The 25,734-nt window shown below is 44.9% G+C and overlaps 1 protein-coding gene and 1 long non-coding RNA gene across 3 annotated transcripts in view; one reads left to right on the top strand and one right to left on the bottom strand.

Annotated features, from left to right (window-relative positions):
- The first annotated feature begins 702 nt into the window (after positions 1 to 702).
- On the top strand, positions 703 to 24,052 carry LOC132406769 (uncharacterized). Its single transcript, XR_009516238.1, has 3 exons — positions 703 to 829; positions 2,841 to 2,939; positions 20,556 to 24,052. It is a non-coding gene; the product is annotated as an uncharacterized LOC132406769 (long non-coding RNA).
- The window catches only part of LOC132406767 (11-beta-hydroxysteroid dehydrogenase type 2-like), an 83,032-nt gene continuing 73,381 nt past the window's right edge, over positions 16,084 to 25,734 (bottom strand). For both annotated transcript variants that reach the window (XM_059992730.1, XM_059992728.1), the window contains 2 exons: positions 18,445 to 18,582; positions 16,084 to 16,959 (listed from right to left, as the gene is read on the bottom strand). In XM_059992730.1, coding sequence (XP_059848713.1) covers positions 16,607 to 16,959; positions 18,445 to 18,582 — 491 coding nt within the window. In that variant the 3' untranslated portion in view covers positions 16,084 to 16,606. The remainder of the gene's footprint in view (positions 16,960 to 18,444; positions 18,583 to 25,734) is intronic.

Genomic DNA, 25,734 nt, shown 5'->3' with positions numbered 1-25,734 from the left:
TGCTCCCCCAGTAAGTTCCCCACAATGACTCTGTCAAGCACGTGCACCACCGTATGTGAGTTCACTCAACCGCCCGGTGAATTCCCAAACTTTATCAAGCCCACATTCTCCATTACAATAACAAAACATGGGGTCGAGCACCATGTTCCCACAACTGACCCGCCAGTCCATGCCCGTGTGTGTAGACTGGCAACCGCGAGGGCTGGTTTTGCCAACACGGAAAGAGTTGGTATTGTACACCGTTCAAATAGTTCCTGGGTTTTGCCTCTTCATATGTTCCCTAAGTGCAATGGTGCTTCCGACCCATGTAGTGATTACTGACCTTAAATGAGGCCACCACCCCCAATCATTATCCAATCCCACACATCTAAGACTTACGGCATGTTTAGCTGCAAAGTTAATTTTTTCCAAATTCAATCTAGTTAGGAGCTACCATCAGGTACTTGTGTGCTTGGGGGACATTCCCAACACAGCTGTGATAACCCCATTTGGCCTCTTTGAGTTTCTGCACATGAAGCACAGACTTTCAAACGGCTGATGGACTCTGTAGTAAAAGACTTAGATTTTCGTTTTGTTTACCTGGATGACGTAGTTGCTGCCAGGGAGTCCAAATCTGAACATGTATCTCATCTCCGCACACTTTTCAAGAACTTAAGCCAACACTGATTGATTATTAACACTGCTAAATGCTGTTTGGGTTGTCAACCACTGACTTTCTCAGCCATCGCATTTCTGCAGAATGTACAAAATTCCTCCTACCAAAGGTAGCTGCTATTATGGATTTCCCACCACCCTCACTACTAAAAAACTACAGGAGTTCTTAGGCTTGGTGAGTTTCTATCAGTGTGTCATTCCGTGAGTTGCTGAGTTTATGAGTGGCTTAAAGGCAATACCCTTAAACAAGTGCTTGACTGGTCAGCAGCCATAACCAGGGCTTTGATGATCCCAAATGAGTTTTTTCCAAGTTGACCGTACTGGTGTATCCGCTCCCCAATGCACCCATGGCCATTACTACTGATGCTTCAGACTCTGCTGTGCACGAACAGTTGGCCAGAGGTGTGTGGAAGTCGTTTGCCTTCTTCAGCCGGCAGCTCCGTCCCCCGAAAGGAAGTACAGCACGTTTGACCGTGAGCTTCTCGGTCTCTCTCTGGCTGTCCGCATTTTTACTTTCTTCTAGAGGGTTGCCATTTCACAGCGTTCATTGACCACAAAACCCTCGTGCACATGGTGGTCAAAATAGCGATGCCACCTGGCCTACGTATCTGAGTTCACAACAGATATAAAACATATCAAGGGGAAAAATAATGTCATGACTGATTGCCTCTCACAGCCAGCCATTGAGGCTGTACACATAGGGGTTGACCATGCTGGTGTGGCAGCTGACCAAACCAGTGATGCTCAGGCTTACAGAACAGCAGTCACGAGCCTGCAGTTGGCTGACATTAAGTTTGGGGAGACTGGGATTTCTCTCCTGTGTGATGTCTCAGCCAGTCACCCCTGCCCCAATATGCCCACAAACTGGAGGTGGACTGTTTTCGACTCCACACATGGCTCCTTACTGAAACTGGCTGCACTATAGTTTGTTTGGCATGGCTTCAGAAAGGACGTGTGTAATTGGACTGCAGATTGTGTGGAGTGCCAGAAGGCAAAAGTTGTCATATTCAGCTGCTTTTGGCACCTTTTGAGGTCCCTGAGCAATGGTTTGACCCTGTCAATGTGGATCTTGTTGGTCCTCTTCTTCCCCTCCCACCTTCTCGCTGTGGTGAGCCATACCACCAGGTGGCCAGAGGTCATCCCTCTACCATCGACGACAGCTGCAGACGTGCCTTGAGCATTCATCAGCACCTGGGTTGTTCGGTTTGGTACCGCATCTGATAGAGTATTTCCTCTGACTGCCATCTCCAATTCATTACAGTCTTCTGGCCTGCGATGGCCCAGAACCTCAGCGGTAGGGTACATCACACCATGGCTTATCACCTGCAGTCCGATGACCTATGCGAGCAGTGTCACCACTCCTTAAAGGCTGCTCTGAGGGCTTCCCAGACCGATGAGTGTTGGCAATTTCGTCTCTCGTGGGTCCTGCTGGGGCTCTGAATGGCTCCAGAGGAGGACCTGTAGTCGTCCACAGCTGAATTAGTGTCTGTGCAGCCATTGTGAGTGCCAGGTGATTTCATTCCTGATGCTATGACTGTCTGGTTGGCCTCTCAACAGTGTTGTACCCTCCTCAGTAAATTCAATTCCTTTGCACCTATTCCTACCTCCCATCATGGAATACAGCACTCTTGAGTTCCTGTTGACGAACACACCACCTCATTTGTTTTTGTCCAGCATGATGCACCACAAAGTCCCCTCTGACCCTCTTACGATGGCCCGTTTCATGTTTTGGAATGGGGAGAAAAGACTTTTTATTATAGATATGAGGGGTAAAGGGATAGATTGCCTTAAACCGGCCCACCAAGATTTGGAGTGTTCCGCTGCCATGCCCCAGCATCACAACGTGACCATGAGTTGGTCAACACACCTCTGGACGAGCCAGAGGCACCTGCAGTTCCTCCACCCATGGAACACAGGACCCGAGCTGGGCCTCCAGACAGGCTCACAGTCCCGGTTTTAGTGAATTCTGGCAGGGCCTGTGCAGGGTAACATAATCAGGAGAAATGTACTTAATTCACGGCCACCGACATTGAGTCGGGGTTTCACTTTAAGAGGCTGCTCTGAAGCGATGACGTTGTTACGTGAAAGGTTTTTAGCACGCTTTTGCTTTGTAGGTTAGGGAGTTTGATAAAGTGAGCTATGGTTTTTGTCAAACATAAAACGCCTCACTTTGTTTATTTTTGCAGAAACCTACAGGGTCATCGGTGAAATTGACAATGTGAATACTTGGGAGTGTGGTCATGGAACCTATCCTGCTTATGAGCTGTTTGTCCCACATCCGTCAGGTAAGGAGGCTACAAAGCACCTACACCAGGGCGTCTAGACGCAAAAACAGTTACTTTCCCCAAACTGTCAGGCTGGTCAACAGCTCCACCCATTAATCTACCCTACAACCTGTCTATTAATGTGAACAAAACAAAAGAGATGGTTGTAGACTTCAGGAGGGCACGGAGCAACCACTCTCTGCTGAACATCAATGGCTCCTTGGTAGAGATCATAAAGAGCACCAACTTTCTTGGTGTTCACCTGATGGAGAATCTCACCTGGTCCCTCAACACCAGCTCCACAGCAAAGAAAGCACAGCAGCATCTCTACTTTCTGTGAAGGCTGAGGAAAGTCCATCTCCCACCCCCACATCCTCATCACATTCTACAGGGGTTGTATTGAGAGTATCCTGAGCAGTTGCATCACTGCCTGGTTCGGAAATTGCACCATCTCGGATCGCAAGACCCTGCAGCAGATAGTGAGATCAGCTGAGAGGATCTCTTCCCGCCATTATAGACATTTACACTACACACTGCATCCGCAAAGCAAACAGCATTATGAAGGACCCCATGCACCCCTCATACAATCTCTTCTCCCTCCTGCCATCTGGGAAAAGGCTCTGAAGCATTCGGGCTCTCACGACCAGACTATGTAACAGTTTCTTCCCCCAAGCTATCAGACTCCTCAATACCCGAAGCCTGGACTGACACTTTGCCCTACTGTCCTGTTTATTATTTATTGTAATGCCTGCACTGTTTTTGTGCACTTTATGCAGTCCAGTGTAGGTCTGTAGTCTAGTGTAGCTTTCTCTGTGTTTTTTTTAATTACGTAGTTCAGTCTAGTTTTTTGTACTGTGTCATGTAATGCCATGGTCCTGAAAAACGTTGTCTCATTTTCACTATGCACTGTACCAGCAGTTATGGTCGAAATGACAATAAAAGTTGACTTGACTTGATTACATTATTACATGCACTTCAGCCACCCCTCTCCACAGCAACTTGGTACCCTTTATCCCTGCATACACTATGCTCCACTCCGCACCTCCTGCCTGCACTGACACAGTCACTGGCCCTGCTGCTACCTGGAGGAGTTCTTTTTGCCAAGAGTCACTTTGACAGGCAGTGATAAAGTGGCACTAACCTTATGATCAGATACTTCAGGTGCGTACAATCAGTCTATGTGTATGCTAGATAAGATAACCTCACGTTTGTATGCATGGCGACACCCATCAGTTACTGTACATTGTGTTTTGTAGGATTGATTGTATTGTGTTTTTATGCTTATTGTGATTTTAAGATGCATCAGATGCAGAGTAACAATCATTTCATTCTCCTTTACACTAATGTACTGAAGAATGACAATACGCAATCTTGAATCTTGACTAAGGCTCCTAATGATCAGCTGGACATTGCTATAAGTTGGGGAATTTTCAGATCCCTCAACGTGAAAGTTTTCCTGATGGTGAATTACAGTATCTTCAGGAAGCACACATGGCTCTTTCCTGAGGGAATCTGCACTGCTTCAACACCACAGCCTTGAGCATGGATCCTGGGAGATTTGGGCCATGTTTACTTACATGGCTGCCTATGACAGCGTTCTCTCTAAATACGCCATTAAGTGCATGCACAATAGGAGACTATAAAACTCCTGGAAAATAGGCTCGAGAAAGGCTCAGAATCGATTTTTGTGGCCTTCATTAATCTGGAGGCCCCCTGCAATACTCGCCCAACAGATTTTATTGGAGGGTGAATTGAAGATAGCAGTCAGTGCTGGCGGAAGAGCAGCTGGAGTTTAAGACTAAAGGAGAGAGCTCACCAAAGCAAAAGAGATAAGTACTGTTCACATATGATATAAGGGACCTACTGATAGAGAGACACTTCTTGTAAAAGAGTCTGTTATGCAAACTATTTGATCCTTTCTACAGTCTATTTGTTACCATCAATATATAGCAAAGATCCGCTCATAGAGCTCAAATGCTACATAACAAATCCTTCACCTGCTGCGGTGCATAACCAGCAGTTGTCACACAATGTCAACAAATCTGTGATCTAATTACTGCAATCACTTGCTGCAAATAGTTTTTAATTACCTGCAAATGAGCCTGACATCTCTTGCAAAGAGCTTTAATTTATTACTCTATTCTTCCTCTATGAGGGGATTCTCAGACTTGGAGGAGGCAGCTTGAGCCAGCTCCTGTCAGGGTCTCCCCCCTCCCCCGGTTACCATGGCTTTCTTGGCACATGGGACCACCCTCCTGTTATGTATCTCATTGACTGGGACTCTGACAGCTCATTGAATGGATCTGTAAGCCCCCACCCTCCCTCTTTAATTTCCTGTTCTCCATGGCAGCTATGGTTTGTTATGGCTGCCATATGCAGCTTCCACATTGATCCCCCTTTGAATTGGTGCACAGTAAAGTCTCGGAAGCTGCTTTTAACTGAGCTTGGTTCAGTGTTCGCACTCAGAGCGTAAAACTGTTCCAAACTTGACTTTGGCTTATTCCATTGTTTTTGAAGAGTATTAGTGCTAAAGTCAACAACGTGCTAGGATATCAAAAGAAAGCAGCACTGTGGTTTCCTACAACTGCACCTCATCATCTCAGGCTGTCAATATTGAGAGAAGGAACCAATCCCCTAAAGAAATTACCAGGCACTTGGTTACAATGCAGTAGGGGTCTGAAAGACTTGAATAGCAAAGGAAGAATGTGTTGACCAAGCTGCACTGAGCATAATGCAGCTTTAATGCTAATGAAAGGATGCTGAAATCAGTATCTGGACAATTAATATTCCTACTAGTCTCTTTGTACCATTCTACTGCCAGTTTTATTTCTGCTACTCGGCTTTGCAGAGACAAACAAAAATTTTGGACATCCTATAGGCATGCTCCAGGAGCTATCCTTAGTTGACTTAATCATGTCATGTTTTGTTTTAAAGTATCAGTGCAGTGTTTGGTTGCTGTAGAACGAAGCGTTACTGGAAACATATCGCACTTTGGTATATATTGATGCCTGGATCTTGGGCCGCCTCCATGCCAGACTTGCATTCTTTCAATAGCATCACTGTAGAACGTCAGGGACCAGTTCACACTCAAGGCAGCTTGAGTTGTACATTGTTAAGGTAAAGAGAGCGTTCAAACACAGAAGACAAAGAATTACGCCTATGAGCAAACTGTGCTCTGCTTCTAGAAACGTCAGCAGCCCTTGCCTTTCGTTGCATAGTTCGTTAAGTATCAAGATGACATAGTTATTGGCTCTATTGAATTCCACAACAGAGCACCACACTTGATGGAGACAGCAGTAGGCACCAAACCATCTCCTTCCTCTATCTCTGATATTAGCTAAAAAGAGCCTGAATACACATGTTTAGAGCTACATTGGTTTTCCTGGCTACAATAATACAGCATTAATGTTCTATAGTTTTAGGAAACTTCAGGATGACAAACATCTATTATCATCTTGCTGTTGAATTCAAGTCTCCTCAGGTTCATTTCTATTAGGTATCTGCACCTGGAGCAAGAGGCCCATGATGCATCAAGGCAACAGTATTTACCAGAAAAAATACTACCTAATATCACAAGTAACTTCTCTGCTCTTGCTGGTTCCCTTCTGCTAAGGAACAGAAGGACTGAATCTTGACTCTATTAGGCCAGAAATAAGTTAAATAATTTCCAGATGATAAGTTTCAAAAATGTTATAAACTACAAGCTGTCTTTATGCATCAATTATATGTACAAAAAAAGCTCACAGAGTCAAGAGGGTTCTCCAAATATCTGTACTTAGTCTGGGGATTTGACTATTTTTCTTCCAAAACAGTACTTCATGACCTTTATATCATAAACATTCTATGTAAAGCTGTCAGTTTGATTCCTATTAAATGTGGCGGGAAAGAGCAGTCTCCAAGCTTTGCTTTCAAGTAGGACAAACCCCAAATAATAAAGCAAGATGAACAAACAAGCTCATTTTGTCACTTTTATTTTTGCTGAGAAACTCGCATGAAAGACTTGCTTGGTGCAAAACAACAACCAAGGATTGAAGTGCGGGAGAGAAAACCAAGGTCAGTCAGTATATCAGTTAGGGGAAAAAGTTTTCAGCCATTGAGATTTTATGGATTTCTTCTTCTCTATTTAACAGCTAAATAGATATACTGCCAGAGAACTGCCCTTGCAGTTGCCAGTAGATCACCAGTGTCCCCATATTCCTGCTAGAAAGTTTGCTTCAGGGTGAAGATCTGGCTTCATTTAAGTGATGGTGGCTTGACAGTGGCTGGGGAATCTGCTGGCTCAGTGCTACAGCAAAATGAGACAGCACCTTGATACTGAAGATCCACAAATCCTTGTGGGCCTCCAAAGGTCCCATTCAACTTTCTCTAACCATCTGTCCACTGGGGTTATGTGGTGAGAGAAAATGAGGTGGGTGGCTAAGGGTCAGGTCTTCCTATTTAACATAATGCTCAGCTTCTTCAGGTAATGTTCCAACGTTAGAACCACAAGGATCACCAAGAAAACTGCAATCCAGCCCAAAGCGAACATCAGAAAATCCCAGCTGTGTGACATCAGAGATCCCTAGAAAACTTCCACATATTAACCACATGGATCAGCAGCAAATCCCAAATTCATGGCTTCTGAGCCCCATGGAAAATCCCAAAAACGGAAACACAGAAAATCCCAATCTCAGGAGGGAGAAGGCTGGCAGCTGTAAGCATCCTAATGTGCGGGTGCTATAGAGGTGGAAGCAAGAGAGGAGAGTGAGTTGCATTTCTGATTAAGGAGAATTTTGCAGCAGTAGTTGAGATGAAATGACTGAGGGATTGTCCCTTTAAGGGTAGAACTGAGAAATATGCAGGAGGTGGTCACTTGGTAGAGATTGTACATTAGGGCCTCTAATGTGGAATCCAGGGAGATTTTAGAAGGTTACAAGAACAATAGGGTTGGCATAGTAGGGAATTTTAGCTTTCTTGATTTGGATTGAGACAGTCATAGTGCTAAGGGCTAAGATGGGATGGAGTTTGTTAAGGGTGTTCAGGAACGTTCTTCAGGCAATGTATAGAAAGTTTAACTGGGGTGAGAGCAAATCTTGACCTTCTCTTGGTTAAGAGGGTGGGACAAGGTGACTCTTCGTGTTCAATGACCATTGTTTTATTAATTTTAAACTAATTATGGAAAGTGTCAGGCCTGGCCCACAGATTAAACTTCTAGAATGGGGCAAGGCAAAATTTTACGGTATTAGACAGAAGGTTGCAAAGCTTAACAGGAGTAGATTATTGACAGGCAAAGGGACCACAAGCAAGTGGGATGATTTTAAAACTGAGCCATCAAGAGTTCTCTGGGAGCAGTCAATTGTACAATTCAACTTTTAATTCCATTTTGACTACTCGGAATTCTCTAATGTCACTACAGAAGCCTTTTCATCACTCACAATTCAATGTTAGTGTCTGTAGGTAGAGCAGGACATTTGATTTATCTACTTTCATTTGCAACACAAATCTTTGTTCTGTAGGGAATATGAGGAGGAGAAATGGTGATGATCAGATCAGCTGTGATATTCAATGGCAGAGTGACTTTAGAGAGAGGGATACCCTACTCTTGATCATGTTCAGTGCAACACCGAACCTGTTTGCATCACAGTTTGTCATGGAAGCTCCAGTGCACTGCAACACAAGGGGCTACAAAAACTGCTGGACTCAGCCCGTTCCGTCATGGGTACAGCTCTCTGCACCACAGAGAGCAACGGCATGAGGCTATGTGTCAGAAGGCAGCCTCTGCCACCAGGGACTCTAATTATTTGACCCATGCCCTCTTCTCAATGCTGCCATAAGGTAGAAGATATAGGTCCCTGAAGATCTACACGCCAAGGTTCAGCAAGAACGTCTTCCCCCACTGCCATCAGAGTCGTGAACCGACCGATATAACCTTAACAATACCTTGGACTATCATCTATTTTCTCCCTGTCATTAATGCCATTGTTTGTTTTGTTAGTTATTCTGTGCATGTGTGGCTTGGGTATAATTTATGTAAATTTAAGTTTATTTTATCATCCGTGTGTTCTCATCTTGTTCTGTGAAAAGCTAATTTTTCACGGCACTAATACCTTTTTTTTTATTAGTTTTTTTATACATTTTCTACATCGCTACAGATAAAAAACCCCAGATCAAAATGAAGAACATTAGTACAGTGCAAAAATAAACATACAATAGTAATATAATACAAAAAAGGATAATTGAGAAAGCACCCAAATTGAAGACATGTAAAATTAGTATCCTCCCCAAGCCCCGCAACAAAAAAAACCTCCAGACCAACCACAACACAATATAGAGAATATAAATCAGGACAATCAAACCCCCAAAACTGTAAATACATTTAGCAACAGAAGATATTAATGCCTACTACCAAAAAAAAGGGACCGGAAAAAAAAACCTTAGTTAAGAGGAAGGTTATGAAAGTACTCAATAAAAGGTCGCCAGACCTTATGGAACTTTATATCTGAATTAAGAACTGAATAATGAATTTTTTCAAGGTCTAGGCAGGACATAATATCATTAAGCCTTTGAGCATGCGTGGGCGGGGCAACATCTCTCCATCTAAGGAGGATTAAACGTCTAGCCAGGAGAGAAGCAAAAGATAATATTCGACACTTGGTCAAACTCAAACGTAAATCTGTCTCACCCAAAAAACCAAACAAAGCAATTAAAGGGTTAGGTTCTAGGTGGTGATTCAGAATATACGATAACATTATGAAGACATCTTTCCAAAATTTCTCCAAGCTAGGACAAAACCAGTACATATGAATGAGAGAGGCCTCTCCCCTTTTGCATTTATCACAAAGAGGACTAATATTAGGGTAAAATCGAGATAGTTTAGATTTAGACATATGGGCTCTATGAACAATCTTAAACTGTAAAAGGCAATGACGAGCACAAAGAGAGGTTGAATTAACCGATTTGAGAATCAAGTCCCAAGTCTCATCAGATAAGGAGATATTTAAATCATTTTAATTTTATCCACAGGGGCACGTTGTAAGGCTGCTAATTTGTCACGAATAAATTATATTAAAACTTTACCTAGTGGATTAATAGAAATAAATAAATCCATAACATTTTTCTCAGGCATTTCAGGGAAGTTAGGAATTAAAGGATTAATAAAGTGTCTAATTTGGAGATATCTAAAAAAAATTAGCATTGGGCAGATTGAATTTAGCAGAGAGCTGTTGAAAAGATGCAAAGCGATTATCAATAAAAAGATCTTCAAAATGTCTAATGCCCTTCCTATACCAATCATGGAATGATACGTAGTAGGCAAAAAAAGGTGATTATGTAAGATAGGGCTAGAAAAGGAAAAACCATGGAAACCATAAAATTTCCTAAACTGAGCCCATATACGCAAAGTGTGTCTAACAAGAGGATTAACTATTAATCTGGACAAACTACTAGGGAGTACAGAGCCAAGAAGGGCAGAAATAGATAAATCTTTAGTGGAACTCAACTCCATTGCCACCCAATTAGGGCACTCGGGTTGGCCATGGAAAAAAGACCAAAAGGTAGCACTGTGGTGACCCACTTCCTAGCGCACTCGAACCGGCTCACAAATAGCCAGCGCGCCGGCACAAAGGCCAGTCCCAAAAGGGCGCCAGGTCTGCTTCACCAATAAAGGGAAAAGCCTGCGGGGGATTGTGAGTATGTGTCCCTTACAGCATCCGCGCCCAGGGAGGGCGGGATCAGGGAGGCTTTAAAGCAAGGCTGTGAAGTTCGAATAAAATCATCTTTGGTTGCAGTTTACCGACTCCGTGTCGTTATTTTAGCCGCTGCGTGTAGCACACCGCTACAATTGGTGACCCCGACGGTCCAAACGATTTTTGGACCGGAGATGAATGACGCTGCATCTGTTCATGCAGAAACTGCCACGCTTCTGGACGCTGCGACCTCACCTCTGGTTCCAGCAAGCAGAAGCCCAATTCCACGTCCGGCAGATAACCTCGGAGGACACACGTTACTACTACGTGGTGAGCTCCCTCGACCAGGACACAGCGGCCCAGGTCGTGGAGTTCGTACAGTCGCCCCCGGCAGACGGCAAGTACACGGAATTCAATACCCTGCTCCTCAGGACTTTCGGACACTCACAACGTGAGCGAGCTGCCCGTTTACTGCACCTGGATGGCTTGGGAGACAGACCTCCATCGGCTTTAATGAATGAGATGTTGTCTCTGGCTGGCGGACTCACACCCTGCCTCATGTTTGAGCAGGCATTCCTGGAGCAGCTGCCCGAGGACATACGCCTACTGCTGTCCGACGTGGATTTCAGTGACCCCCGGAAGGTGGCAGCCTGGGCGGACTTGCTGTGGAATGCCAAGAAGGAGAGTGGGGCGTCCGTCGCACAGATCACCAGGCCACGCTCCCAGCAGCAAACCAGTCCAGGCCCGGCCGCAGAGCCCGCTAACCCCAGGGGCAGGGGTGGGGGGCCCAACGAACAATGGCGCTTCTACCACCAGCGGTGGGGCACAGAAGCCCGCCGTTGTCGCCCGCCCTGCAAGTTCCCGGGAAACACCAGGGCCAGCCGCCGCTGATGGCTACGGCAGCTGGCCATCGGGATAGCCTCCTGTATGTGTGGGATAGAAGGTCGGGACGCCGGTTTTTGGTCGATACTGGGGCTGAGTTCAGCGTTTTACCTCCGACGAGTTACGACACCCGCAACAGGGCACCAGGTCCCCCCCTGTGGGCCATGAACGGCAGCACAGTAAGGACTTATGGCACCCGTCAGGTGCAGCTACAGTTGGGCTCCAGCCGATTCACGTGGGACTTCACACTGGCCGCGGTAACCCAACCGCTTCTGGGTGCGGATTTTTTGTGGGCTCACAGCCTGCTGGTCGACCTGCCGAGGCAGAGACTGGTCCACACCGAGACCTTTCAGACGTTCTCCCTGGGTGCAGCCCAGTTGCCAGCCCCTCACCTAGCCTCCATCACGCTGTCCGACAACGACTTCACCAGGGTCCTGGCGGATTTCCCATCGGTTCTGGCACCGCAGTTCACGGTAGCCATGCCCCGACACGGCGTACAGCATCACATCCCGACCCAGGGACCACCCCTCCATGCCCGCGCTCGGCGGCTTCCCCCGGACAAGCTCCGACTGGCGAAGGAGGAGTTCAGGAGGATGGAGGAATTGGGGATCATCCGGCGGTCCGACAGCCCATGGGCCTCCCCCCTGCACATGGTGCCCAAAGCGACAGGGGACTGGAGACCATGCGGCGACTACCGCAGGCTGAACGAGGCTACAACACCGCACCGCTACCCTGTGCCGCACATTCAGGACTTTGCAGCAAACCTGCACAGCGCACGGATCTTCTCCAAGGTAGACCTCGTCCGGGGATACCATCAAATCCCGATGCATCTGGACGACGTCCCCAAAACAGCTCTCATCACCCCGTTCGGCCTTTTCGAGGTCCTCCGCATGCCGTTCGGCCTGAAGAATGCCGCACAGATGTTCCAGCGGCTAATGGACACGGTGGGACGCGACCTGGACTTCACATTCATCTATTTGGACAACATCCTCATAGTCAGAAGCAGTCGTCTTTTTTTTTATTATTTATTGATTTTTATTAAAATATTCTGTACAGAAGTCACTTTAACAGTACAAAATTGCTACATCAAAATGAACAGTAGAATTGCAGGAGTTGTCTTCTGTCCCACCTCGGTCAACTCTACACCCGACTGAGTGAGTACGGTCTAACAATCAACCCGGCCAAATGTCAGTTCGGGCTCGACACCATTGACTTCCTGGGCCACAGGATTACTAAAGACGGGGCAATCCCTCTGCCCGCTAAGGTAGATGCGGTCCGCCACTTTCCCCGACCCACCACGATCAAAGGCCTTCAGGAATTTGTAGGTATGGTCAATTTCTACCACCGCTTCCTCCCTTCAGCTGCCCGGATCATGCGCCCCCGTTCGCCCTGATGTCAGGTCCGGGCAAGGACATTACCTGGGACGAGGAGTCCGCCGCCGCTTTCATTAAAACGAAAGAAGCCTTGACAAACTCCGCGATGCTAGTGCACCCCAGAATGGACGCCCCTACCGCCCTCACAGTGGACGCATCTAACACGGCAGTCGGTGGGGTGCTGGAACAGCTCATCGAGGGTCGCTGGCAACCCCTGGCGTTTTTCAGCAAACACCTGCGGCCACCCGAGCTCAAATACAGTGCTTTCGACCGGGAACTGTTGGCGCTCTACCTGGCAATCCGGCATTTCAGGTACTTCCTAGAATGTGGGCCCTTCACGGCGTTCATGGACCACAAACCGCTTACCTTTGCGTTTACGAAAGCATCCGACCCCTGGTCGTCCCGCCAGCAACGCCATCTGTCCTACATTTCTGAATACACAACAGATGTCCGGCACGTCTCGGGTAAGGACAATGTGGCGGATGCACTCTCTTGCCTTAACATTCATGCCCTTTCCCAAGGGGTAGACTTTGAGGCACTGGAAGAGGCGCAGCAGGCAGACGAGGAGATCCCGAGTTACAGAACTGCAGTCTCCGGTTTGCAGCTCCAGGACCTCCCCGTAGGCCCGGGTGAGAGGACCCTACTCTGTGACGTCGCCACCGGCCAGCCCCGTCCCGTCGTCCCGGCACCTTGGTGGCGACGCGTTTTCGACTCCATTCATAACTTGGCGCATCCCTCCATCCGGACAACCGTCCGGATGGTCTCCAACAGGTTTGTTTGGCACGGACTCCGCAAGCAGGTCAGTGAATGGGCCAGAACGTGCATGCACTGCCAGACGGCCAAGGTGCAGTGGCACACCAAAGCTCTGCCGCAGCAGTTCCACCCACCCACCGGCGGTTCGACCACATTCATGTGGATATTGTGGGCGCCTTGCCAGTGTCGCGTGGAGCGGCACCTCCTCACTATCGTGGACCGGTTCACAAGATGGCCAGAGGCGATCCCGCTCACCGACACCACCTCCGAATCTTGCGCCTGGGCACTGATCGCCACCCGGATATCTCGCTTTGGTGTACCGGCCCACATTACCTCCGACAGAGGCGCCCAGTTCACCTCCAGCCTGTAGTCAGCTATGGCCAGCCTTTTGGGGACACAGCTGCACCACACCACTGCCTACCACCCACAGACAAAAGGACTAGTGGAGCGTTTCCACCATCACCTAAAGTCGGCTCTCCTGGCCCGCCTGAGAGGAGCCAACTGGGCGGACGAGCTTCCCTGGGTCCTACTCGGCATCCGCACGGCGCCCAAAGATGATCTGCACACCTTGTCGGCCGAGTTGGTGTACGGCGCACCCCTGGTCGTCCCCGGGGAGTTCATACCAGCCCCAAGGGGGCAAGAGGAAGAACCCGCAACAGTCCTGGGCAGACTACGCGAGCGGCTCGGTGACCTAGCCCCCATACCCACTTCGCAGCATGGGCAGAACCTGACCTGTGTACCCAAAGACCTGCAGAACTGTAAGTTTGTGCTTGTATGAAGGGGCGGCCACCGGCCACCGCTGCAGCGGCCCTACGAGGGGCCGTTTACGGTGCTCAGGAACAATGGGTCTATGTTCGTGCTGGACGTTGGGGGGGAGAGAGGAGGTTTTCACGGTGGACCGACTCCAACCGGCCCATGTGGACCTGGCGCAACCGGTCGAGTTTCCGGCACCGCGGCGCAGAGGCCGACCTCCCAAACCGGGTCCGGCCCAGACTGTGGACATTGGGGGGGGGTTATGTGGCGACCCACTTCCTTGCGCACTCGAACCGGCTCACAAATGGCCAGCGCGTCGGCATAAAGGCCAGTCCCAAAAGGGCGCCAGGTCTGCTTCACCAACAAAGGGAAAAAGCCTGGGGGGTTTGTGAGTACGTGCCCCTTACAGCATCCGCGCCCGGGGAGGGCGGGATGAGGGAGGCTTTAAAGCAAGGCTGTGAAGTTCGAATAAAATCATCTTTGATTGCAGTTTACCGACTCCGTGTCGTTATTTTAGCCGCTGCGTGTAGCACACCGCTATAGCACAACGTATATTGGCTGCCCAATAATATAAAGGAAAGTTAGGTAAAGCCATGCCACCCTCTTTTTTAGATTTTTGGAGATTAACTTTATTAATTCTAGAGCGCTTATTCTTCCACAGATATGTCAAAATGATAGAGTCTAAGGAATCAAAAAAAGATTTAGGAATAAAAATTGGGGTTGATTGAAATAAATATAAAAGTTTAGGGAGAACATACATTTTAACAACATTAATACGACTTAGATATTAATCTAAGACATAGATGGAGGTGACCATTGTAACAGACTCTGTTTTATAGTATATGAAAGATTGGCAAAATTTTCACGAAAAAGATCTTTAAACTTCCTTGTGACTGTAATCCCAAGATAATTAAATTGATTATGAACTACTTTAAAAGGGAGATCACAGAATGTTAATTCTTGTGCTTCTTTATTAATTGGGAAAAGTTCACTCTTATGTAAATTAAGTTTATAGCCAGAGATCGGGCTAAACTGATCAGGAAGTGAAAACATTGGAGGTAAGGATGTAGACGGATTTGAAAGAAAAAGTAATAAGTCATCAGCATAAAGAGAAACTTTATGCTCAACACCCCCTCTCCAAATCCCGGTCAATTCAGGACAATTTTGAAATTCTATCGCCAAAGGTTCTATAGCCAAATCAAAGAGAAAGGGACTTAAAGGGCATCCCTGGCGGGTGCCATGTTTGAGGTTAAATAACTGGGATTTCTGAAAATTAGTCAAAACAGAGGCAGTAGGACACAGATACAGCAATTTGATCCAAGAGATAAAACTTTGACCGAGGTCAAATTTTTCTAAAACTGCAAAAAGGTAGTTCCACTTTATACGATCAAATGCTTTCTCCGCATCGAGGGAAATAACACATTCAGGAATCCCAGTTGGAGGTGAATATAAAATGTTAAATAAACGCCGAATGCTAAAAAGGGGAAGACTGCTTTTAATAAAACCAGTTTGATCCTCACAAATACTAGAGGGAATAACAGTTTCTAATCTATAAGCCAAAACTTGGGCCAAGATTTTAACATCAACATTAAGCAAAGAAATCGGACTATACGAGGAACACTTTGTTGGGTCTTTACCCTTTTTTAATAAAAGAATAATAGATGCCTCATTAAAAGAGGGTGGCAATTTACTGTATTTAAACAAATCAGATAATACTGAGAATAACTGAGGAGAAAGAAGTGAAGAGAATGATTTATAAAACTCTACAGGGAACCCATCAGATCCAGGAGATTTCCCTGAAGACAATGCAGAAATTGCAAAAGGTATTTCTTCTGATGATATAGGCGCATTAAGATTAGCTTTAAAATCAAATGAAAGCGAAGGAATATTCAGATTATTTAAAAAATGATCAACAGAAATATTGTCATTCAGAGATTCAGAGGAATAAAGTCGAGAATAAAACATTTTAAATGCGTCATTGATTTCTAAGTGATCCGATGTAAAGTCTCCATTCTCCTTCCGGATCTTTGTAATATGTTGTTTGGCTTTGGAACGTCTCAGCTGATTGGCTAGAAATTTACCAGATTTGTCACCATGAATATAAAAGCGACTCTTACTTTCAAGAAGTTGGCGGGCACTAATACCTTCTGTATGCCTGAGATTATAATAAACCTGAACACTTACACTATATTGGACATAAAATAACAGAAAATTAATGAGCAGCCTGAAACCAAACAATAACCAGGTTTTCAAAATTAGAGCACTACTGGCTGATGTTGCTTGAACTTATACCTTTAGGTAGAAGTTTGTGTGGAAGAAAAACCTTACTAAGGACACCATCACTCACAAAGGAAGGCAGGAAATAGTAAATAATTCTGAGTGCATCAATTATATATTCAGTGGTGTACCTAGGCTTAGGATGTTGTACTAACAAAGCAGTAACAATGGTTTCAATTATTGGCTCTACATGCTGTCGGAATAAAGGCCCAACTTTGACAAAGGCTTGCTTTAATTCTGCTAGATAGTCTTCTCCGTATTCTTGCAGGAGGGCTGGACAGAGGTTTTCCAAAAGTTTTCCATAACGTTGCTCCCAGACTTCAACATTCCCAACTTGCCCTGAAATAGAAAATGTGAGAAAGGTTTCCATCATGTTATAGTGTAATTATTGTTATTATTATTCATCACTGGTGATCTTGCCTGTCATGAGGACTTTCCATGTCAATAATTATTCATGATAAAACATGATTAGCAATGATCAAATCAGAAAGAAATATTCATAGTCAAGCAAATGTAACCAGAGCAAGCAAGTTGGCACCAGGTCACAAGAGACAATTAAGTACTGAAGACAAGTTAAAGCATAGACGATCGAAAACTCTATATTGTTGATCGAGGATCTATGTTTCTTATAAAAGGTCTTTTAAGCTCTATACTTCATCTCAGATTCCACAAAAGGTCCTTCAAGCTCTATACCTAATCTTAGATTCCACTGGTATTCTCCTTGCCTGATTCGGAAGGTTGTGAATTCAAATCCCACTCCAGAGGCGTGGCTAAAAAACTGACACTAGTGCAGTGTTACTTCAGGTGCTGTCCTTTTGATGGCATGTAAAACCAAGGTCAACCTGCCCTGTCATGGACAAAAAGAACTGGCACTCTTCTGAAAAGCAGTACGAAAGCTGAGCTGTAGTCATGAATTATATCTACTTTTCAATCAACATTGCTAAATTATGTACTTGTTCTTACTACAGTACTGTTTGCGGGTGCTGGCTTTGTAAGAATCAGATGCCATGTTTTCTACAGTACACAATCCTACTATGAAGTGCATTGGATGGTCTGAGATTCTGAAATGCGCTGGATAGACGCAAAGCTGCTCTTTTGCACAAATGGAATCCATGAAACACACTGCAGTCCATCATTCCTCTGTGGCTGACTTCTACCAACATTCACAGCACCATTCAAAATATTCAGCTCTATCTACAAATTTCTATGCAAAATACCTTCTCACCTTACACCCCACCTTGCAGAATGAAAACAACTGTGTTGTATTTATTTTCTGGAACCCCTTTAAGCCTTGAACGCTGCTCTTCAGCTCCTCTGTGCACACCCTGCTTTCTTTGCAAATCAACTTTCTGTGGCGACCCACTTCCTAGCGCACTTGAACCGGCTCACAAATAGCCAGCGCGCCGGCACAAAGGCCAGTCCCAAAAGGGCTCCAGGTCTGCTTCACCAACAAAGGGAAAAGCCTGCGCGGGACTGTGAGTACGTGTCCCTTACAGCATCCGCGCCCGGGGAGGTTGGGATGAGAGAGGCTTTAAAGCAAGGCTGTGAAGTTCGAATAAAATCATCTTTAATTGCAGTTTACCGACTCCGTGTCGTTATTTTAGCACTGTGTGTAGCACACCGCTACATTTCAACCATTTTAACCAAAACTCCAGATATCACCACTTAAATATCTAAAAAAAAGCACCTTCATTAACAGAGAAGATTTTTCTTGCTGGTAACTATTTTGCAACTACTTGGGAGAATATGGAAACTTTATGAATGAACGTTATTGTTGTTAGCCAGATACTGCATATTGCACTAATTTATCAAAATGCATTTTACCTGTTTTAGTAGCACCGGGTTGGATGATGGATATTTGTACTCCCCAAGGTTTCATTTCTTGGCGCAGAATATCTGAAAAATGTTCCAGTGCTGCTTTGGATGTACCATATGGTGACATTCTTGCAAATGGCAATTCCCCTGTTGGTCATGAGATTGTTAACAAGGCAATCTATATACGCTTCTATTTTATCATCAGAGCACAATGAAATTGGACTTAAATCAAAAGGACTAGAATATAAAAGCAAGGATGCAATTCTGAGGCTTTGGTCAGACCATATTTGGAGCTTTGTGAGTATTTTTGGGCTGTACTGTATATGTAAAACAAAAAGGATATACTGGCACTGTAAAGGGTCCAGAGGAAGTTTATGAAAATGATCCCAGAAACGAAAGGGTTAATGCACGAGGGGCTTTGGCCTCATGAGGATTTTGATGGCTCTGGGACAGCCCTCGTTGGAGTTTAGAAGAAAGAGAGGGGATGTCACTGAAACCGACCAAATATTGAAAGGCCTAGATAGGGTGAACTTGGAGAGGATGTTTTCAGAAGTGGGAGAGGGCATGGCCTCAGAGTATAAGGACATCCCTTTAGAACTGAGATGAGGAGGAATTTCTTTATTCAGAGAGTGGTAAATCTGTGGAATTCATTGCTTCAGCTGTGGAGACCAAGTATTTTGGTATATTTAAAGCAGAAGTGGATATGTTCTTCATTAGCAAGTGTGCCAAAGGTAGTGGGAAGAAGGCAGAAGAATCGGGTTGAAATGGAAAATAAATGAAACATGATCGAATGGTGGATCAGACTTGATGGGCTGAAAGGCTTAATTTTGCTCTTATGCTGTATGGTCTCAAAGTATTAAGTAATGACATAGATTGCTGATGGAGAGTTACACAAATATATCAGTGGCTTTCTAGGTCTTTATCTCTCAGTGAGCTCCTTCCAGTTTAGTGAGAGCGTATGAATGCCCAATCCTACAGATGAGCAAACTTCAAAAATATTATTAAATTCAAAACTTTGATGCATGTACATAATTTTGTTCCTACATCTGTAGAACTAATTTCCTCTCACTTCATGTTTAGTAAGAATTCTTCCTTAGCAATCTTAGATATTTTTGATGCCATTCATTACAATACTGCAGCATTGAATGATATCTATGTATTGTCCAACTTATGCACAAAATAGTCTATAATAATGGAATTGGTTCATCAAACAGTGAGGGTTTATATTTATATTGTACCATGCTGGTTTAACATTCAGAGCTTGTTGAATTCTACAGATGGTAAAAGCGAAAGAATAAGAGAAGTCTTTGCTGCTATGCTGTTCAGAGTAAATTAACAAGGTATTTCAATAACACCTGCCTACTGGCCAGCTGTTTTAGATTTACTATCTTGTATTGCCATAGACCACAGAAACAAGTAATTTGGCCAACTGAGTCAATTCCATCACCACCCCCCCCCCCCCCCACCACCACCATTTCTCTGCAACCCACTACATGTCCATTGACTCCGCTCTGAGTTACTCTACACAATGATCAATGTACCATAGCCTGTTATTAAGAGAACACCTTTGGGATGTGGGAAGTAACTGGAGGAGAACCTGGACATACCCACAGAGTTGGAGGAAACTGAGCAAAATCCACAAAGACAGCCGCAGAGGTCAGAAGTGACCCTTGGTCACTGAACAGCTGCTGTCCGTGCTACCCACTCCCTCCCAGGTTCAAAGTTCAAAGTGAAATCTATAATCAGAGTGCATACATGTCACCTCATATAACCCTGAGATTCTTTTGCCTGTGGGCATGCTCAGCAAATCTATAGAACAGTAACTGTAAGCCGGATCAATGAAAGAGCATAGAAGAGAACAAACTCTGCAAAAGCAAATATAAATAAAGAGCAATAAATAATGAGAGCATGAAAAGACAAGATAGAGTCCTTAAAGTGAGATCATTGGTTGTGGGAACTTTTCAATAGATGAGTGTAGTTATCCTCTTCTGTTCAAGAGCCTGGTGGTGCCATGCTTTCTTTGTAATATGTTGGGTCCGGGACAGGTTCCCTGAGATGGAATTTAAAGTTACTGACTCTCCGCCTCTGATCCTCTAATCCATGTCATTCTTATGCCACAGCTGAAGAGAAGAGCACAATGCAGGTGGATACAAAACACATTCTAAGTTAGTGTCATCAGTTTTATGTGAGCAGCTGTCTGATGCTCAGAAGACAGCACTGTCAAAGACAATCGCAAAAGCTGCCGGCCAGCCCTCCACCTGGTTAAGACCATTTGTATTCCTTGTACAGAAGCTAGAATAAAACAGTGGGGGAGGAAATGCCGAGTTCCTCCAGCATTTTCTGTGCATTCCAGCATCTCCAGAATCTCTGGCGCCTTCATTGTGCTGATATATTTGCATAAAAGTCTGGTGCATGCCTGGGATGAGTTATCATTGCAGATCATACCGAGGAATTCAACCGTATTAACTCGGCAGCTGAAGAGAAGAAATTATAAATATGCATAATCGGAGCACTACAGTAACCGTTGCTGGACTTGTGCCCTCTCTGAGTTACGATGCTGTCTGAGAAACCATTTACTCAGTGAGCCGTTTTATTTGTACAGAATACAATTAGAGTGCAGATGCAAATTTGGGTTATTACTTGTGTTGGCACATAATGCGCATGTAAAACTACTCATGGGATTTTATTAGAAGCCGGACAGTTTTATTAAGTGACTAATCTCAGCATACAAGTGTTGTAAACAGAACTATTTAATAGGTGAAATATTATTGTAACACTAAAAAGTTGGCTTGGCTGTCTATGTGCTTCAAATGTAGTAAAATATTATACCCACAAGGCTGAAGCAACTTATTTAGTCCTGTACTCACAATGTTTCAGGTTTTTTAATGGACAAGGGAATTCAATATATGGCCTGTAACATGATAATCTGCCAATATTAGGGCAATAGAACATTCCAGACTCAGAGGAATTCCTGTTTTTTGTGTGTAACTCATAAAAATATGTTATGTACTTAATATTGTACATGAGGGAATAAAATGCCCATGAATAAAATAAAGCAAATTAGTAAATTGTTTCTGCTGCAAATGATATTTTGATATAAACCTCCATCAATCACTTGTCATTGTAGCCTGAAATGACCCGGTGGCCATTTTCACTTTTACCAGCCACGGACTGCAGCTTAAATTGGAAAACAAAAGAACAACATGGGAGTTAAAGTGGCAGGCTGATTGTGTCCTTGTCATACGCTATACTCTCAGCTCCAATCGATTTTTTATTACATCTGCAACATTCCAAGTCAGGCTGGAGTTGAAGGATCCAGGCGTTGGACCGCTGATGCATTATTTCTGCCAATGGATTGAATTTATAGCTAAAATTGCACTCAGTGTATCATCAATAAACTTACTTGGTGGTCATAACAATAAAGAACAAAGTTGTGACTGGCAACAGACTGCTGAAATAATGCCAAAAGGCACAGACTGTAGCAGTTACTGTGCAGTCCTATTGCTAAATGCCAAAGAACCTGGCTGTTCCCATTGAAAGAGTGGAGAAGGGAGGTTGGGTCTCTTTGAACCAGTGCCCATCCTGGAGAATTAATTATAATGTTTCACTAGAATGAGTGGCTCTGTGCTGGGACTCTTGCCTCTGAATAAGATGGTTATGGGTTCAACTGCAGCTCCAGAAAGCTGCCATACAATACTAAGTGGATGCTGTGTTGTCAGAGGTGCTATCTTGAAGATGAGACATCAACCTGAAGTACCCACTCCCACTCAGATACGCATGAAAGATCTTACAGTATGATTCTGTCGCAAAGCAGCAGAGTTCTCCCTTATATAACTAATATTTTATCGTTTGGTTGGGAAGATGTTGGATCTGATTGCTAAGGATGTGGTTTTGAGGTACTTGGAGGTACATGATAAATAGGCCATAGTCAGCATGGTTTCCTCAAGGGAAAATCTTGCCTGACATATCTTTTAAGAAATAACAAGCAGGATAGACAAAGGAGAATCAGTTGATGTCACGTACTTGGAATTTCAGAAGGCCTTTGACAGAGTGTCACAAATGAGGTTGCTTAGCTAGTTAAGAGCCCATGGTTTATTGTGAAAGAAACTAGTATAGGTGGAAGATTGGCTGACTGGCAGGAGGCAAAGAGTAGAAATAAAGGGAGCCTTTTCTGGTTTGCTGCTGGTGACTAGTGGTGTTCTGCAGGGGACTGTGTTGGGACAAATTTTTTATGATAAGTGTCAATGATTTGGATGATGGAATTGATGGCTTTGTTGCAAAGTTTGCAGACAATACAATGATAGATGGAAGGGCAGGTAGTTTTGAGGGAGGAGAGAGACTACAGGAGGAGAATAGGCAAAGAAGTGGCAGATGGAATACAGTGTGGGGAAGTGTATGGTCATGCATTTCAGTAGAAGAAATGAAAGGGATGACTATTTTCTAAATGAGAGAAAATACAAACATTTGAGGTGCAAAGTGACCTGGGATTTCCTAAAAGTTAATTTGCAGGCTGAGTCTGTGGTGAGGAAGGAATATCCGAATTTAGCATTTGTTTCAAGGGGACTAGAATATAAAAGCAAGGATGTAATGTTGAGGCTTTATAAAGGACCGGTGAGGCCTCACACGGAGTGTTTTGAGCAGATTTGACACATTCATATTAGAAAGGATGTGCTGAAACTGGAGAGGGTACAAAGGAGGTTCACAAAAATTATTCCGGGATTGAACGGCTTGTCATATGAAAAGCATTTGATAGCTCTGAGTCTGGAATTTAGAAGGATGAGGGGTGATCTCATTGAAACCTATCAAATGGTGAGTGTCCTTGATAGAGTGGATGTGGAGAGAATGTTTCCTATGGTGGGAAACGCTGTGACTAGAAGGCCCAGACTCAGAATAGAAGGGCATCCTTTCAGAACGGAGATGAGGAGGAATTTCTTTAGCCAGAGAGTGGTGAATCTGTGGAATTCATTGTACAGGCAACTGTGGAGGCCAAGTCTTTATGTATATTTAAGGCGGAGGTTGATAGATTCTTGATTGGTCAGGACATGAAGGGATACGGGGAGAAGGCAGGAGATTGGGGCTGAGAGGGAAAATGGATTACATAGAAACATAGATAACCTATAGCACAATACAGGCTCTTCAGCCCACAGTGCTGTGCCGGACATGTACTTAGTTTAGAAATTACCTAGTGTTACCCATCGACCTCTATTTTTCTAAGCTCCTTGTATCTATCCAAAAGTCACCTAAAAGACCCTATCGTATCCGCCTCCAGCACCGGTGGATTTGCAGGTCGAGACTGTGTAGGAGGCAATCCATGATGAAACGGCAAAGCAGACTGAATGGGCCAAATGGCCAAATTCTGCTCCTAAATCTTAAGGTTTCATGGTCTTGATGTCAACATCTCAGAGAATATCACAGATACAGACGGTGTAGCCGTGGATACAGAGGGTGTGGCCACAGATATAGATGCTGTGGCCACAGATACAGACGGTGTAGCCACGGATACAGATGGTGTAGCCACGGATACAGAGGGTGTGGCCACAGATACAGACTGTGTGGCCACAGATACAGAGGGTGTAGCCACGGATACAGATGGTGTAGCCACGGATACAGAGGGTGTGGCCACAGATATAGATGCTGTGGCCACAGATACAGACGGTGTGGCCACGGATACAGATGGTGTAGCCACGGATACAGAGGGTGTGGCCACAGATATAGATGCTGTGGCCACAGATACAGACGGTGTGGCCACGGATACAGATGGTGTAGCCACGGATACAGAGGGTGTGGCCACAGATACAGATGGTGTGGCCACGGATACAGATGGTGTAGCCACAGATACAGAGGGTGTGGCCACAGATATAGATGCTGTGGCCACAGATACAGACTGTGTGGCCACAGATACAGACGGTGTGGCCATGGATACAGATGGTGTAGCCACGGATACAGAGGGTGTGGCCACAGATACAGACTGTGTGGCCACAGATACAGACGGAGTAGCCACGGATACAGACGGTGTGGCCACAGGTACAGACAGTGTGGCCACAGACACAGAAGTATCGCTGCTTGTAGCATATTGCCATATATTGACTGCTGTCAGTCCAGGATTGCAACAGTGACTGTTGTGGGGTGGAAATTTAAGAGCTAGGTGATGAATGGTTGTTTCTTTAAGACCAAGATAACAAATATATTTGTGTCATTAACAAAAATCACATGACAGCATGTTTAAAAAACATCTTCATGTGGGAAAATTGCCAGTCCACCCAAGGGACGAGGTATTAAAGAGCAATCAGTGATCCTGATATGTCAATGAAGGAGATGTAGCTAAAGTGGGGTGGGAATGGAATGGGATTGTTCAAATGGGACCTGGAATGAGCCAAATGGCTTTTTTTTTGTGCCCTAATAAGAGAGTGAGCAGGAGACGGAGTGACAGTGAGAGGGTGAGGGAGAAAGATTGCTTGCCCCATAAAAAAAGATGGGTATCACCCTTCCAAAATATTTTTTAGTGCTATCTCGGCCCTATCACTGGCTTGCGTGCATGTTGCTCCTGACCTAAGTGCATCTGTCATCCCTGGCAGACCCTTTTTCATGTTTATATAAGTATTGACAGGTCACGTCCATTTAGTTTCCCAATGGACAGCAGACTTTTCTAACTTGGAATTACAGTCGATGTCAATCTTCACTTCTAAAGAGAGTCCCTGTCAGTTTTGAGCAGGCATATCTTCAACCTGCTCCAAGTAGCAGTCTAGACAGAGCTCCTGCAGAAGTGACAGGCGATGGAGGGTAGGGATGCAATTGTGGACAAACCAGAGACTGCAGACTCTGAATCCAGAGCAACATTAAAACCAACTGCTAGAGGAAGTCCGCAGTTTGAGCAACATCTGCTGAAGGAAAGAAAATGTTGGCGATTCAGGTCAAGACCCTGCATCAGGATAAAGTTGTTTTCTGTGCATTTTGCACAAGTCCTGGGAGATCAACCTGCATCTGTAATCACTTATTACCAAATTGTAGTTTCCAGAATATTATTGGAAAGTGCCTATGCAAACTTGTCATGCTGAAGTTACACAGTTTTGCAAAAATAGCAGTAAGGACAGGAAATGGAGAGAAGAGTGATGCCTACACCCGAGTCCTCCAATCCCTCCTTACCCTGCATTATGTTTATCTGCAATCCCACAGGAAACTATTTAACCAGTTGTTATACTCAGATGCATTGGTGTTAATTTGTTTTACAGATGAATTTTAAAATTGTTGTTCCCTACTCTGACAATTAAATGCAAAACAGAGCATTCTGGCAGAAGCACT

This window comes from Hypanus sabinus, chromosome 17 (genome assembly GCF_030144855.1).
Source record: "Hypanus sabinus isolate sHypSab1 chromosome 17, sHypSab1.hap1, whole genome shotgun sequence".
NCBI classification, from domain to species: Eukaryota; Metazoa; Chordata; class Chondrichthyes; order Myliobatiformes; family Dasyatidae; genus Hypanus; species Hypanus sabinus.
This window is presented reverse-complemented; position numbering and strand designations above follow the sequence as displayed.